The sequence below is a fragment of the Hyperoodon ampullatus genome, assembly GCF_949752795.1.
Source record: "Hyperoodon ampullatus genome assembly, chromosome: 8".
NCBI classification, from domain to species: domain Eukaryota; kingdom Metazoa; phylum Chordata; class Mammalia; order Artiodactyla; family Ziphiidae; genus Hyperoodon; species Hyperoodon ampullatus.
In genome coordinates, this window is record NC_136921.1 from 89460640 (window position 1) to 89474384 (window position 13745).

The 13745-nt window shown below is 42.9% G+C and overlaps 1 protein-coding gene across 1 annotated transcript in view; it reads right to left on the reverse strand.

Annotated features, from left to right (window-relative positions):
* Positions 1-11924: 11924 nt before the first annotated feature.
* Positions 11925-13745, reverse strand: part of CHN1 (chimerin 1) — a gene marked incomplete at both ends in the record, with an annotated part of 196456 nt that continues 194635 nt past the window's right edge. The window contains 2 exons of the mRNA XM_079710705.1: positions 11925-12096; positions 13525-13630. Coding sequence (XP_079566831.1) covers positions 11925-12096; positions 13525-13630 — 278 coding nt within the window. The remainder of the gene's footprint in view (positions 12097-13524; positions 13631-13745) is intronic.

The following is a 13745-nucleotide window of genomic DNA, read 5'->3' on the forward strand; positions in this document are numbered from 1 at the left end:
CAAATACCGTATGCTAACACATATATAGGTAATCTAAAAAAAAATGGTTCTGATAAACCTAGGGGCAGGACAGGACTAAAGACACAGACGTAGAGAATGGATTTGAGGACACGGGGAGGGGGAAGGGTAAGCTGGGATGAAGTGAGAGAGTAACATTGACATATATACACTACGAAGTGTAAAATAGATAGCTAGTGGGAAGCAGCTGCATAGCACAGGGAGATCAGCTTGGTGCTTTGTGACCACCTAGAGGGGTGGGATAAGGAGGGTGGGAGGGAGACGCAAGAGGGAGGGGATATGGGGATATACGTATGCATATAGCTGGTTCACTGTGTTATGCAGCAGAAACTAACAGAACACTGTAAAGCAATTATACTCAAATGAAGATGTTAAAAAAAATTCTTCTTTTATTGTGTGAGCCCACCCTGGACGCTATTTGAAAAAGAAAATAAATTTAAAGATGCTGCAGTGTGTTTACACACACCCAATGGAAATTTTGCTTCTCAGACTGAGCAGAAAACCTCACATCCCCATGGCAACCACATTCCACCGTGACCACGCATCTCTGCCAGGTCACCCACCCATTTGTAAGCCTCAGCTCTTCAAGCCCCTCCTGTCAAACACATGGGGCCCAAGTGATACCACCCACTGCGGTAGTTCCACGCCTCCAGGATTGCTGGTGAGGGCTTGTTCTAATCTGTAAGGGACATTTCCAGAGACCCATGTAACCTGGGGCAGGGACCAGCCCTTCTTGGAAGTCATTAAGAGACAGAGAACTCTGGGGGAAGCCATCGCCCTGTGGAAATGCAAGGCCCTTGCAGCCTAGTCAGGGGTTTGGAGCGCAGGGATAAGGGGTGTGCCGCTGACCGGAAAATCAGCCCATTCTTAATCACAGGAACTGCGAGTCCCACATTCAGTAAAGACTCAGCTGATAATTAGATCCTTAATGCTTTATCCCCTTGAACAGAAATCATGACCCCTTTATAGGGTCTCCATGCCATCTTCCCTTTGATGTTTCAGAACAAGTACTTCTTTCAAACGTGTGTTCTCAGTACCATTTTCAAACAGCATTTCGGAATGGCTGACCTATGCTAAGACCACCTTCCCCTTCCTCAGGGGGGTAGCCGGGGGCCTGTCTTCTCCCACAGTCACCCTTCCCTGCTGACACAAGGAAACCTTTGCAGGGGGTTGTGGGTAGAAATGAAAGCCTGCAATTTTGATGTTTCAGGGTCCCCAGCCCCTGACTGGCCAGCATTCCCCTCATCTCTCAGTTTTTATAATCAGCGAGTTTTGAGATTCCAGGCCTGAAGTCTCTTTCCCCACAAAATTGCAGAAAGCCTCAGGCCCTCAGAGAACTGACTTGGTATGTTTGCCCTTTGGATTATATCTGATTGGGTCAGACTTCCAGTATAAGGAAGACATACATGAAAGAAAGCAACTGTTTATGTTGTTGGTGGATCACAGAGTTTTTGTTTGTTTGTTTGTTTTTCCTTTACTGCTTTCCCTTGCCTTTGAGAAAGTACAAAGTGGGGGAGGGGGAAGTGCTTCCTAACAGGCAGAGTTTCTCTGCATCTTAGGCTAAAGCTGGGCTGGGCTAGTCCTCTGCTGGGCCTTCCCTGAGGCTCCGCAACACCCGCCATTGAGGCGGGCACTTGGCAGGTATTCCTTGCGCAATGTCCCCAGCTCCCAGCTCAGAGTGACCTTCCACCAAACCCTTTGCTTCCCCCACCATAAAGCTGGAAAAAGAAGAAAGAACAGTGGTTTATGGGGTGTAGGCAAGAAAAGAAATCTTTGACATAACCCATATTCAGCTCAGTAGACATGGAGTGGTATGGACTTTGCAGAATGAGAATCTGAAAAAAAAAATGTATAACTGAATCACTTTGCTGTATTAACATAACCACACTGCTATATATAAAATAGATAACGAACCAGACCTACTGTATAGCACAGGGAGCTATACTCAATATTTTGTAATAACATATAAGGGAAAAGAATCTGATTTTGCAGAATGAAAAGCTCTGGCTGGGCTTCCCTGGTGGTGCAGTGGTTGAGAGTCCGCCTGCCGATGCAGGGGACACGGGTTCGTGCCCCGGTCCGGGAAGATCCCACATGCCGCGGAGCGGCTGGGCCCGTGAGCCATGGCTGCTGGGCCTGCGCGTCCGGAGCCTGTGCTCCACAACGGGAGAGGCCACAACAGTGAGAGGCCCGCGTACCGCAAAAAAAAAAAAAAAAAAAAAAGCTCTGGCTTTCCTCTGTAGACAGATAGCTATCAAATAGAAGTGAGCAGCAAGACAAAGAAGAAAGCATGGAGGGGAGAGAGAAGCGGGGAGAAAGAGAGAAGAGAGGGTCAGCGTCTCCGGGAATCCAGGCCTGCCGCCTAGCCCAAGCACTTTTAGGTAACGCCTGGCTTTTCCTCCCCTCCCCTCCTTTTCTTTCTTTCTCGACAAGATGAAGCTTCTTCCCTTTGGCAGCTCTGTTTTATCTTGCTACACCCAGCCAGAGCTATAAGGAGTCAAGTCTGTCTTCACAGATGTTTCCTTTTAATCACTGTAATTAATATTAATGATGATTAATTTTTAATGAGGACATATCAAGGAACACACTGGCACAAGTGCCCGCTGGTCATTTGAATAACCTTGATTTTGTGAGGCCATCGTCCTTTTGGCTTGGCCACCTGTTTCACAGACAATGCATCGGATCCCAGAATTCTCTGATAATGTGTTAATTTCTCCTCCTAGATCTGGGACAAAACCAGGGTGTTTCCAGAGCAGAAACAGTGGGGAAGTGAGCTGCCCTGACTGATTTCTCCTCCCACCTCTGAGGAGGCTGTGAAGGGACTCAGTGGGGGGAATCTCCTCTGATCTTTCAGCAGTGCCACCGGGAAGAGGAATTGTTGTTACCTGGTGAGCATTCACTGAGGCTCATTCTGTGCAAAGCACAGTGCAAAGTCAAGTGGCTTTGGGAATCCAAAGCCAGAGGGCATCCTGGTTCCTCCTGCTCTGACAAAGTGGATGGATGCCTTATTCACGGGCCTCAGGGAACGGTCCTCTGTAGACAGGCTGGTGGATGCCAGTGAACCCTCCCTCACTAATCATGTAGAAACCATTCATAATGTGCAAACTAGCCTCATCCGGCAGCCAGCCCAGCACCGAGGTGCTGACGGTGGGTGAGGACGCTTCCGGGCAGGGAAGCCTGGTGTCAGCTCCCTCGCCAGCAGCTTCAAGACGTCAGAGTTATATATTATTGATACGTGCCTAGTACTTCTTAATTTCTCTCCAATCATTCATGACTTTACCTAAATCAGTATTTTGAAACAGATGTTAAAGGAGAACATGTTCTTAAAGAAATTAGTAAGTTTGCAGAAAAACAAAGCTTTCCATGCACAAGTTGCCAGTTCACTTGATCTCAAGCTTTTTTTTTTTAAGGCAAATCTTTTCAGACTCCTTATTATGCTAACATGATTGCAATCTTTATTTATTTATTTATTATTTTATTTATTCATTCTTGGCTGCGTTGGGTCTTCGTTGCTGCGCGCGGGCTTTCTCTAGCTGTGGCAAGCAGGGGCTACTCTTCGTTGCGGTGGCTTCTCATTGTGGTGGCCTATCCTGTTGCGGAGCACAGGCTCCAGGTGCGCAGGCCCTGTAGCTGTGGCTCGCGGGCTCTAGAGCGCAGACTCAGTAGCTGTGGCGCACGGGCTTAGTTGCTCCACGGCATGTGGGATCTTCCCAGACCAGGGCTCGAACCCGTGTCTCCTGCATTGGCAGGCGGACTCCCGACCACTGCGCCACCAGGGAAATCCCATGATTGCAATTTTAATAAAGGTGGCATTGACGCTTGAACAGCTGACCCTTGAACAATGCAGAGATGGGGGGCACCAACTCTCTGGCACAGTCGAAAATTTGAGCGTAACTCATAGGTGGCTGTATCTGCGGTTCCTCCATTTTCATGGTTCTGCTTCTGCTGATTCAACCAACCGCGAATCCTGTAGTAAGTATTTATTGAAGTGGACCTGCGCAGTCCAGATCCCTGTTGTTCAAGGGTCAACCATATAGTGTTTCCCAAACTTATTTGACTCTAGAGCCCTTTACTCTTGGAATAACTGTTGAGCTCCCCAGTGTATTATCAGACTGCCTGCTAATAAAACCAAACTAAGCTAACTGGAATTGAAGGCACTAAGCAGAGAACCACGGCAGCCGAGCAGTGTTGCAGAAGGGGGACGTCAGAGGGGGACTTTGCAGGGTTTCGGGGGTCTGGGCTCAAGTGTTTAAGATGTGTATATCAAGGTGGGGGAATAGAGTCATTTAAGACTGGTGAACATAGCAAGGGTCTTGAGAGGTAGGCTGTGGTTTGATAAGCAAGCTGTTTGCCCAGGTGAGGAGTCCGTTGTCTCAGGTAAAGGGATCTGCAGGAATTTCCTGAAGCAAAGACTTATCTTCCTCAGGCAAAGGTCTCTTGGAACAGAGAGCTAAGTCATGTTGACACAAGCTCTTAGGCCTTCTACCTGTGTGCGGTTGGTGCAGGTTGTTGTAGTTCTGAGAACAATTTGTATTTCTTACACTGTGGAATGTTAGTCTCATCAAATGTGGTCTGAGAAATATGGACTCCTTCTTAAAGTGGTTTAATATGGTTCCTGTTAGAACCCATCTTCTTCTTCTGACTTAATATCTAATTTAGGTTAGGCTATGCGATTTTGAACAAAATTTGAGTAAGAAAAATATTGAGGACAGGATCAGACTTAGGTCAGAAACTAGGAGGTGAGACTGTGAAGGAGAGCACATGAAGCCAACTACATGTTGGACTCTTCTTTCTTATTTTCTGTATTCTTGATGTTCTGGCATTTGAGGCCTTCATCCTGGAGAGACCAGCTGACCCAGGGTTAGCTAAGTCCTAGAGATTGCAAAGGACTCTTAGGAAAGTTGCACGTTTGATGTGCAAACCAACCAATCCAGAGCCCACATCCCCAACTGTCTCCTTTATTAAACTCTCACAGACCAAGCCCATATTTCCCCTGCCTTAAGTCACCCTAGTGTCAGGTCCTGGACAACCAGGGACCACCCCTATAGTCCAGAGCCCATCAAAATTATTCAGACTATCCAACCTAAACCAACTCAGGGAACCCACCCTGCCTTGTTCCCTCCTTCCCAAGAGAACCCCGATAAAGCCTCTGGGCCATGCTCTGCTCTCTCCCATACTGCTCCTGGCGGACCCTGGTCCATCCCCCTGTGGCCCTGCATGGCTCCTGTTCCTAGGGATCATCATTTCCATGTCTGTGTGTCTTACCATACCTGATTAAAACAAATCCCAGGCGCGTTTTAACATACCAACAGGAAATGCAACAGTCTGCACACCAGGGACACATTAGAATCACCCGAGAAGCTGTCTGCCCAGCGCTTGCGCACAGAGGGTTTGATTTAATTGGCCTGTAGTAGGGCCTCAGGTGACTCTAATGTGTAGCCAGGGCTGAGAAACGCTGAGCCAGTAGTTCTCAAAGGGTGATCCTGGGACCAGCAGCATCAGTATCACCCGGGGCCTTGTTAGAAATGCAAATTTTGGGGCCCCACCCCAGATCTCCTAATTCAGAACCTCTGGCGGTAAGGCCTTTATCACGTTCTCCAGGTGACTCTGAAAGACGCTAAAGTTTGAAAACCATTGCACTGGGCTAAAGCAGGGCAGAGTCAGAGAAGCAGGCCAACAGTGGGCTGAGGGCCTGGAGCCCTTACCTTTATGACTACATTTAACGCCATCTCCTCGTGCTGATCAACCACTTCTTCGCTTCCTAGAATCACGGCGCACCCCATGAATTTTGGTATGTTGTATTTCCATTTTTGTTTGCCCCAAGGTATTTTTTAAATTTCACTTTTGATTTCTCCTTTGACCCATTGGTTGTTCAGTAGCATGTTTTTTAGTCTCCCCGTATTTGTGTATTTTCCAGTTTTCTTCTTATAATTGATTTCTATTTTTATACCATTGTGGTCAGAAAAGATGCTTGATATGATTTGTCTTCTTAAATGTATTGACTTGTTTTGTGGCTTAACATATGATCTAATCTGGAGAATGTTCCATGTGTGCTTGAGAAGAATATGTATTCTGTTGCTTTTGGGTGAAATGTTCTATACATGTCTGTTAAGTCTGTCTGGTCTGATGTGTCGTTTAAGGCCCATGTTTCCTTATTGATTTTGTCTGGAATCTATCCACTGATGAATTAAAGTCCCCTCCTATTATTGTATTGCTATTCTCCCTTCAGGTCTGTTAAAATTTGCTTTATATATTTAGGTGCTCTTAGATTAGGGGCATAAATATTTATAAATGTTATATCCTCTGGTTAGACTGACCCCTTTACTGTTATGTAATGGCTTTGTCTCTTATTATAGTCTTTGTCTTAAAGTCTATTTTGTCTGATATAACTATAGCTATCCCAGCTTTCTTTTGGTTTCTATTTGCGTGGAATATCTTTTTCCATCCCTTTGGTTTCAGCCTGTGTGTATCCTTACTTCTGAAGTGAGTCACTTGTAGGCAGCATATAGGTGGGTCTTGCATTTTTTTTTATCCATTTAGCCACTTTATGACTGTTGATTGGAGAAGTTAGTCCACTTACATTTAAAGTAATTTTTGATAATTGTGTACTTATTGCCATTTTGTTAATTGTTTTCTGGCTGTTTTTTATTTCCTCTTTCCTTTCTTCTACTCCTGCTCTCTTCCTCTGTGACTTGATGATTTTCTGCTGTGGTATGATTAGATTCCTTTATCTTTTGTGTATTTACTATAGGTTTTTGCTTTGTAGTTACCATGAGGCTTACATAAAACAACTTATAACAGTCTATTTTAAGATGATAACAAGTTTAAGTGCATTCTAAAGCTCTACATTTTTACTCCCTCCCATGTTTTTGATGTCACCGTGTTCCTAGAATCTTGGGACAGAGCTGGCACTGATGTAGTTGAACTTCACCTTTGTATGCCCATATCATCTCCTCTCTCATATAGTTTGGATACTATTTTTAAAAAAACTTGAGCAAATTATTCCTCAAAACTATGAATTTTCTTTGGTAAGAATAAAAACTGTCTTAGGAAAATGTTCATTCCTATGGAGAGGCATCCAAATATCAGGCCAGGCCTTGATTTTTGGCACAGACAAGCCCCAGCCTGTGGCCACATTTTACCTATAGACACATCAGAGGAAACTCACTGGTCTGAGATTGGTACAGTGAAAATCAGAAGATTTTTCTGTTTTCAGAACATTCCAAGTTTACAACATTTTACCTCTGGAGGGCCCTTCTTGCTAATATTCTTCATTTTAATCTCTAAACATTACCTCCTCTGCTTTTTGTGTTACCACAGTGACATGGGCAGTTAAGTAGTTATGATTCAGAACTAGAAACGCATCTTGCTTCACATGCTGACGTTACCTGCTACAATTAATCGTGACTGTATCTGAACAATAATAAACACCCTAACACTTTCAGAGCTCCAAAAACTCGGTCAGCAACATGCTTATACTTCTTGTTTTGTGCTATCCTGTGGAATAAGCAATAATGGAAAAAATTTACATTGTCAAATATGCTATTACTGACTATATTAAAATAGTCTCTCTTCAGCAAAGAACAAAAAAACCTCATAAATCAGGAGTTTCCTTACACTGTGTGTTGATGAATGAATCATATTTTTAGCTTAGCTCTTTCTTGATTTTTGGTTTCAACACATGAAATATCAATTGATGTGAGATGCCTGTGTGATATGCCAGACTGGTGAAATAATTTTACTTTAAAAGTTATTTAAGCATTTGCTGAGAGGCCCCAATGACTTTGATAAGGTGGAAGAATGTGTTGAAATCAACAAATGTTTGAATCTATAATAACATTATTAATACAACCTTTTCTAGTAAATTTGCTAATTGGTCTTAAATAGGATTTGGTATACTAGTTATAACCTAAGTCCTTGACTATACAAAATCTAGAGAAAACAACTTCAGTTTTTTCCCCTCATTACTATTTGGGAAATGCTAGGGCTGTCACAGTCTGTTTTAGATAAATGGTGACTCTGAGCTGTCAGGTTGAGACGGCTTTTTCCAGAAAGACTGCCAACTGTGCGTGGAATTGGCCAAAATGAGCTAAGTGCACTCAGCTGCAGTAGACTGATACCATCATTGCCGAGCTTCGTGTGATGCCGGGAAATTAGAGGCTAGTGAATCCACAGCAGAGGATGGCATGACAGGGCCCTTTCATGCTCTGTTGTCCCATTCCAGACTGCACACTCTCTTCACAGGGATAGGCAGCTAGTGCCGAGGCCCATAGGAAATAAGACAGTGAGGAAAAGGACAGGATTCAAGTTTCCCTAGGCCAAAATGATCTGGTAAGTTCCTTGAGAACTGGAGTTGACCTTGTTCCCAGGCTAGCACAGTGCCTGGCCCGTGGGGAGGGAGCAGGCAGGAAATGGGTGTGGAATGAGGCGTGCGGATATATCGGGATGCAGGTCTGGGCTTCACTTGTTGAGAGAATGCAAGTGAGATCTAGATTGCTAAAAATTGGAGACACTGGCCGATCCCTGACAACGCTATACTCCTCTCAGCCTTCTATATCCTCACACAACGCGTGCCAGTCAAGGGTCAGAGCCGCCCAGTGTCCCGTGGAGGTGTGAGGTGCGGTAATGATGTATGTAAAGAGCACGGCTACTTCCGCTCTTAAGAGTAACGCCTCTCACTTAACACTAGGAGACAAATGTGAATGCTGTACAGTTGCTACAGGCATATGAAGTTAAGACGCTTTAAGAGTTCCATAAGAAGTTATCCTCCCAATGACAAAAATATATAGTTGGGAGAAGAGTTTGGAGTATTCTGCTTTTCCAATGTGCATTAAAAACAAAAACACTTTTGGCTTTTTAGGTGGACTCACCAATAACACGTAATCAGGTTTGGGACTATAAACTCTAAAATATTTTGTTAAAAATGTAATAGTGTTGGAGCCCTGAACCTAATGTATTCAGAGGCCTTCTATTTGAGCTGATTAAGTAACCAGAAACATTTTGATAAATATCCATTCTTCCACTTAGGGACACGTTTTTCATCTCAATTCAGTGAAGAACTACTTCCTCTGGCCAGCTGGTATAACTGGCATTAAAAACTAACAAAGAATGTAGAGAAGGGAAAATCTTCCGTTTTTCAATAATTTCCTTAAAACTATATACAGAGAGTTGAGAAGAAATGGACTTTATGTTCAGGGCAGAGGATCGGCAGTGCTGCCAAATCTGTGGGTGATGGTGGAGCGGCTCACTGGTCCCTTCTCCCACTCCTGATGGGATGGAAGTTGAAGCCTCTGCCTCATTTTATAAAAGGTCATGATTTGAGAAATCTCCAAGTAGTCTTAGAAAGATATGTATAAAAGACTCTGGCAAATTATTGAGTAAGAGCCTCCCTTAGTGACTGAAAATTGTTCCTTCATTTCAAGAAATGTCACCCGACAGTCCAAAGGTGCTCACAGATGATGTAGCTGTGATTTGTATCCGCACGTCCTGGGGGAATGAACCACACATCCATCTGTTTAAAAACATGCCCAGTGCACTTGTTCACAAACCTGATAAATAGTAACCTTGTCTGAAGACTTACTCAGAATTTTATCTGAACATCTGCTTCTTATGTACTATGATCAGGCACTGCTCCTATAATACAGATACACCTGTAATTCCAGTAAGTGCCTGCTCTAAAGTCAACCATATCTGTTACTTTTCAGGGAAAAATTAGGGTGATTATATTCTAAAAAGGCAACTGAATTCTCCTTTAAAAGGACTTTGTACAAAATGAACTTCAGTCCTGAGCACGTAGCAGCAGTTCAACAGATGTACCTAACCCAGGGACAGACCCATGTGATCAGATTTCCCTGACAAATGTGTTTCATGAGTCAAAAGCATCCCCTTAGTGTTTAGTGCTTTTCAGTGACCTCCATTTTAAAGAAAATATCTATACTATATAAAACAAATCTCTGTACTTTATTAATCTATATATCCCATGTTGCTTAGTGCAGTGACATTTTTCATATAGGCGACTGTGGTTGAGGAGATGGCTGTAATGAACTGCACCACCACAGTTTTCTGAATATAGACATTAATAAAACATACGATCAACTTCCTACTATAGCCCAAGGGTAAAAATATGGAAAAACTCCGTATTTCTGTCAGTTTCCGTTATCTTTGAGACAGTCTTGAAAGCACTAAGGATCGAAATGGCAAACATGGAAATGTGTCTTGTATTACTTTTTCAGTTTTTTTCCCCAAATAACTTTACTTATTTATTTATTTTTGGCTGTGTTGGGTCTTCTTTGCTGCATGCGGGCTTTTCTTTAGTTGCTTCGAGCCGGGGCTATTCTTTGTTGTGGTGCACGGGCTTCTCACTGCAGTGACTTCTCTTGTTGCGGAGCATGGGCTCTAGGTGTGCAGGCTTCAGTAGTTGTGGCACGTGGGCTCAGTAGTTGTGGCTTGTGGGCTCTAGAGCACAGGCTCAGTAGTTGTGGCACACAGGCTTAGTTGCTCCACGGCATGTGGGTTCTTCCTGGATCAGGGATCGAACCCGTGTCCCCTTCATTGGCAGGCAGATTCTTATCCACTGCACCACCAGGGAAGTCCCACTTTTTTTTTTTCAGCTTTTAAAGCAGGATAGAACTTTAGTTCTGGGAGGGCGCTCATTTGACAGATAAGGAAACAGACTCTAGATGATCATTAGCTCAAAGCCATGTGGGTGGCTAGTGACAATATCAGGGCCATTGCCTGGGTTTCCGGGCCTTGTGTTGTGCGCAGAACACCCTTCCCTAGTTGTCAGGTTGCTACCTGAGATTCCTCTCAGGCAGTGTGGTCAGCTCAACTGCACGTCAACATCATGCATCTCTGACAAACCCCCGAGCATTTAGAAAAGTCATTCTTTTTAGTTAGCCCTTTTTCTTTTTCTGATGGCTCTAGAAGGAACTCCTGCCTGCGCTCCCCACTGTCCCAAAAAGTTGAGAAAATATTCTAGATTGTTTCCAGAGTATGCAAGAAGAAAAATAAATTCAATGAATGGGTATTCTATTTCTAAGCAGTTTTAAATTATTTTTTTTAGGAGCTCAACGTAAAACTTTCAACAGTAAACAAAAGAGGTGAGAGGGTGTACTCAGTATTAAATAAATGGCCAAACACATTTTTCCAAATACTCTCAGTCATGAGAAAAAAGTGAGCTATCAATATTTTTGATTTCTAAAAGCCAAATTTAATAAATTAATAACTGCATGCCAGATAAAAACACAAAATTACAACTGAAAACCAAGAATAATTTAACAGAAAATGCTCTGCGTTGTACTTTTTTATTGGTAGAGATAATTTACTAAAGTAACAAATCTGAAAACACATTTTGCTTTTGCTGGAAAGAAAGTACTATGCTAGAGAAGAACTAAGAGAAACCAGAAATAAAGCATTTGAGAAAAGCAGGCATATGTTATAGTCTATGGCGATGCGGCAGCCAGAGGTGCTGGTTTCTCCATTTGTGTGCATGTTTATGGAAGCATCAGAAACCAGTGACGCAGGACCCAAAAGCAAAGTCACGACAGAGTTACTCTGTGAAACATGCTGGACTACAACCACAGGCGACCCAGGACGAAGGGGTGGCGCAGGCTTGGTGTCTCCTTTGTATGGGGTTCCCTTGCCAAACAGGGGGCTAATCATGCACTAGCTTGAGTTTCTCTTAACGTGATAAACACCCAGGACTACTAGAACTGGAAAGCATGTGTTCACTGTTTTACAAGGACAGCGGAGCAGTGCTATGAAAACAATGGGAAGTTCCTTCATTTTAATCTGGTTATATGCCCAAACTTCTAACCAAGAAATAATTCAGCTGTAAGAGCCAATTAAATTACTATAAAACATTCCTTCATCTGTAAAACATTTCTTTTTTCCTTCAAACTAAAAATCTAAAATAAAATGTCTTCGTTTTTGATAAGCAGCTCCACCACCAGTCTCTGATATCGTATATCGTTCAGGGCAGCCATGGCGTCTAGTTCTGGAGATCTCATGAGGGTTGGGCCGAAAACAATCCCAAGGTTCTCTGCATTCATCAGATTCTCCTTTTCGTGGAGGGTCACTCTGAAAAATACAAGGAAGGGAGGGTGACTTCATGTAGGCTACGGGGGTCTTTGGCGTGCTGAAGCACTAAAACAAAAGATTCACAGTAAAGGTTTGTGCCCACTGATCAGCTCTTTCGCTAGGTTATTTCTCTGCACTTCTCCTTAACTTCAAAGTACTGACTTTCCTTAACGTAAATGATGTTAGTAAATAATTTAAACTTCTGGTGATCACTGGAGCTGAAGCCTGAGTTGATGTGCTGGCCTGAGTGGAGTCAGTTCTATTTGTGGATCCGCCTGCCACAGCCTAGAGCTGCAGGGGTGTGTTTGTAAACAGGGAAGGGAAAGGGTCATCTTGATAATTCCATCAGCTCTCCCTCCACTTTGGCGGGATCTTGTTTCCTATAGAGCATTTTTGCCAAGTTGAATGGTTTATTGAGTAGTTAGGGAGAGAGTGGTAGCCATATTAATAGGAAATGGCTCAAGCTAAGCAACCTCGTCAGGGAGTGTATTTATATTCTTTTTACTGCTACAGCAAAGGCACAGAGACTATAATTTGAGAGTTATTCCTTTGTTTTAGTGTGGAGTTCTTAACTGCATCCACATACACAGCAAACTTGAATTTACAAGTGAAGCATATTAAAACAAGTTTGAACTTATGGTGCTTTTAAGGAGGGAAACCACGTAAATCCTTAAAAGCACTGTGAGTTAAATATTCACTTCTGGGTAACTTGCACCTAAAGGCATACAAAGTAGATGTCAAGTTCTGCTGGGTTTTTTTGTTTCTGATTGGTACTATATTTGGAAATCCTAAAGCCACTAAAACTTGGTCATATAATTTTAAAAACCTTGCTTCAACTGGGAGAGATGGAGGGTGACCAAGCAGGGAAATAAAGCTATATCACCATCAATCACTTTAAAACATTCAACCAGAAGTAACTGAAGTATTTTATTTTCCATTCTTCTCTTTACTCCTTACTTTACTCCATCACTTTTTACAGCAGGTTTCAATGTTGGCAACATTAATTCAATAATCTAAAATGCCAAGTCTGAAGTGCCTATTTTGGAGCAAGACATAAGTGAGCTTCCTTGCAAGTTGCTTCGTTCTTCCTTTATTATACTAATGCTAGTGTCTTTACAGCTGCAACCTTTTCCCTTTCCACAAAAATTAATGCATGTCCTCAGCAGAATATTGATATTTCTAACATATTTGGAACATATACTTGAACTGCGAATACATTTATGTCGGAATCAAGTCTGCATTCAGTATTGTAGTGAATTTTTTTTAGCATTCCTTCTCAATGTGTGCGATTTTACACAAGAAGACAAGATACCTATGTATTTATTCATTCATTCAGTAGATCATTTGTCCTTTCTTTCACCTTTGCTTTCATTTGATTCTTAACATTTGGATGTGGTACAAGTATAAGCGTCCGAGTTGGGAACTTGCCTCTTTAGATGCGCCATGAGATACCGGAGGGTTTCGCAGTGAGCGGGCGGCAGCAGTTTCAGTGCTTCATGAAGGGTTTCTAATTGCTCATCAGGATCCATAATTTCTACAGTAGCAAGATGAATACCAAGGAGAGAAAATTTAATAGACAACTGGTACAAATGGCCCATTTAATTCTATTCTTGTGGTGATCTTCTAAAACTGACAAGAAGTGCTTTCTC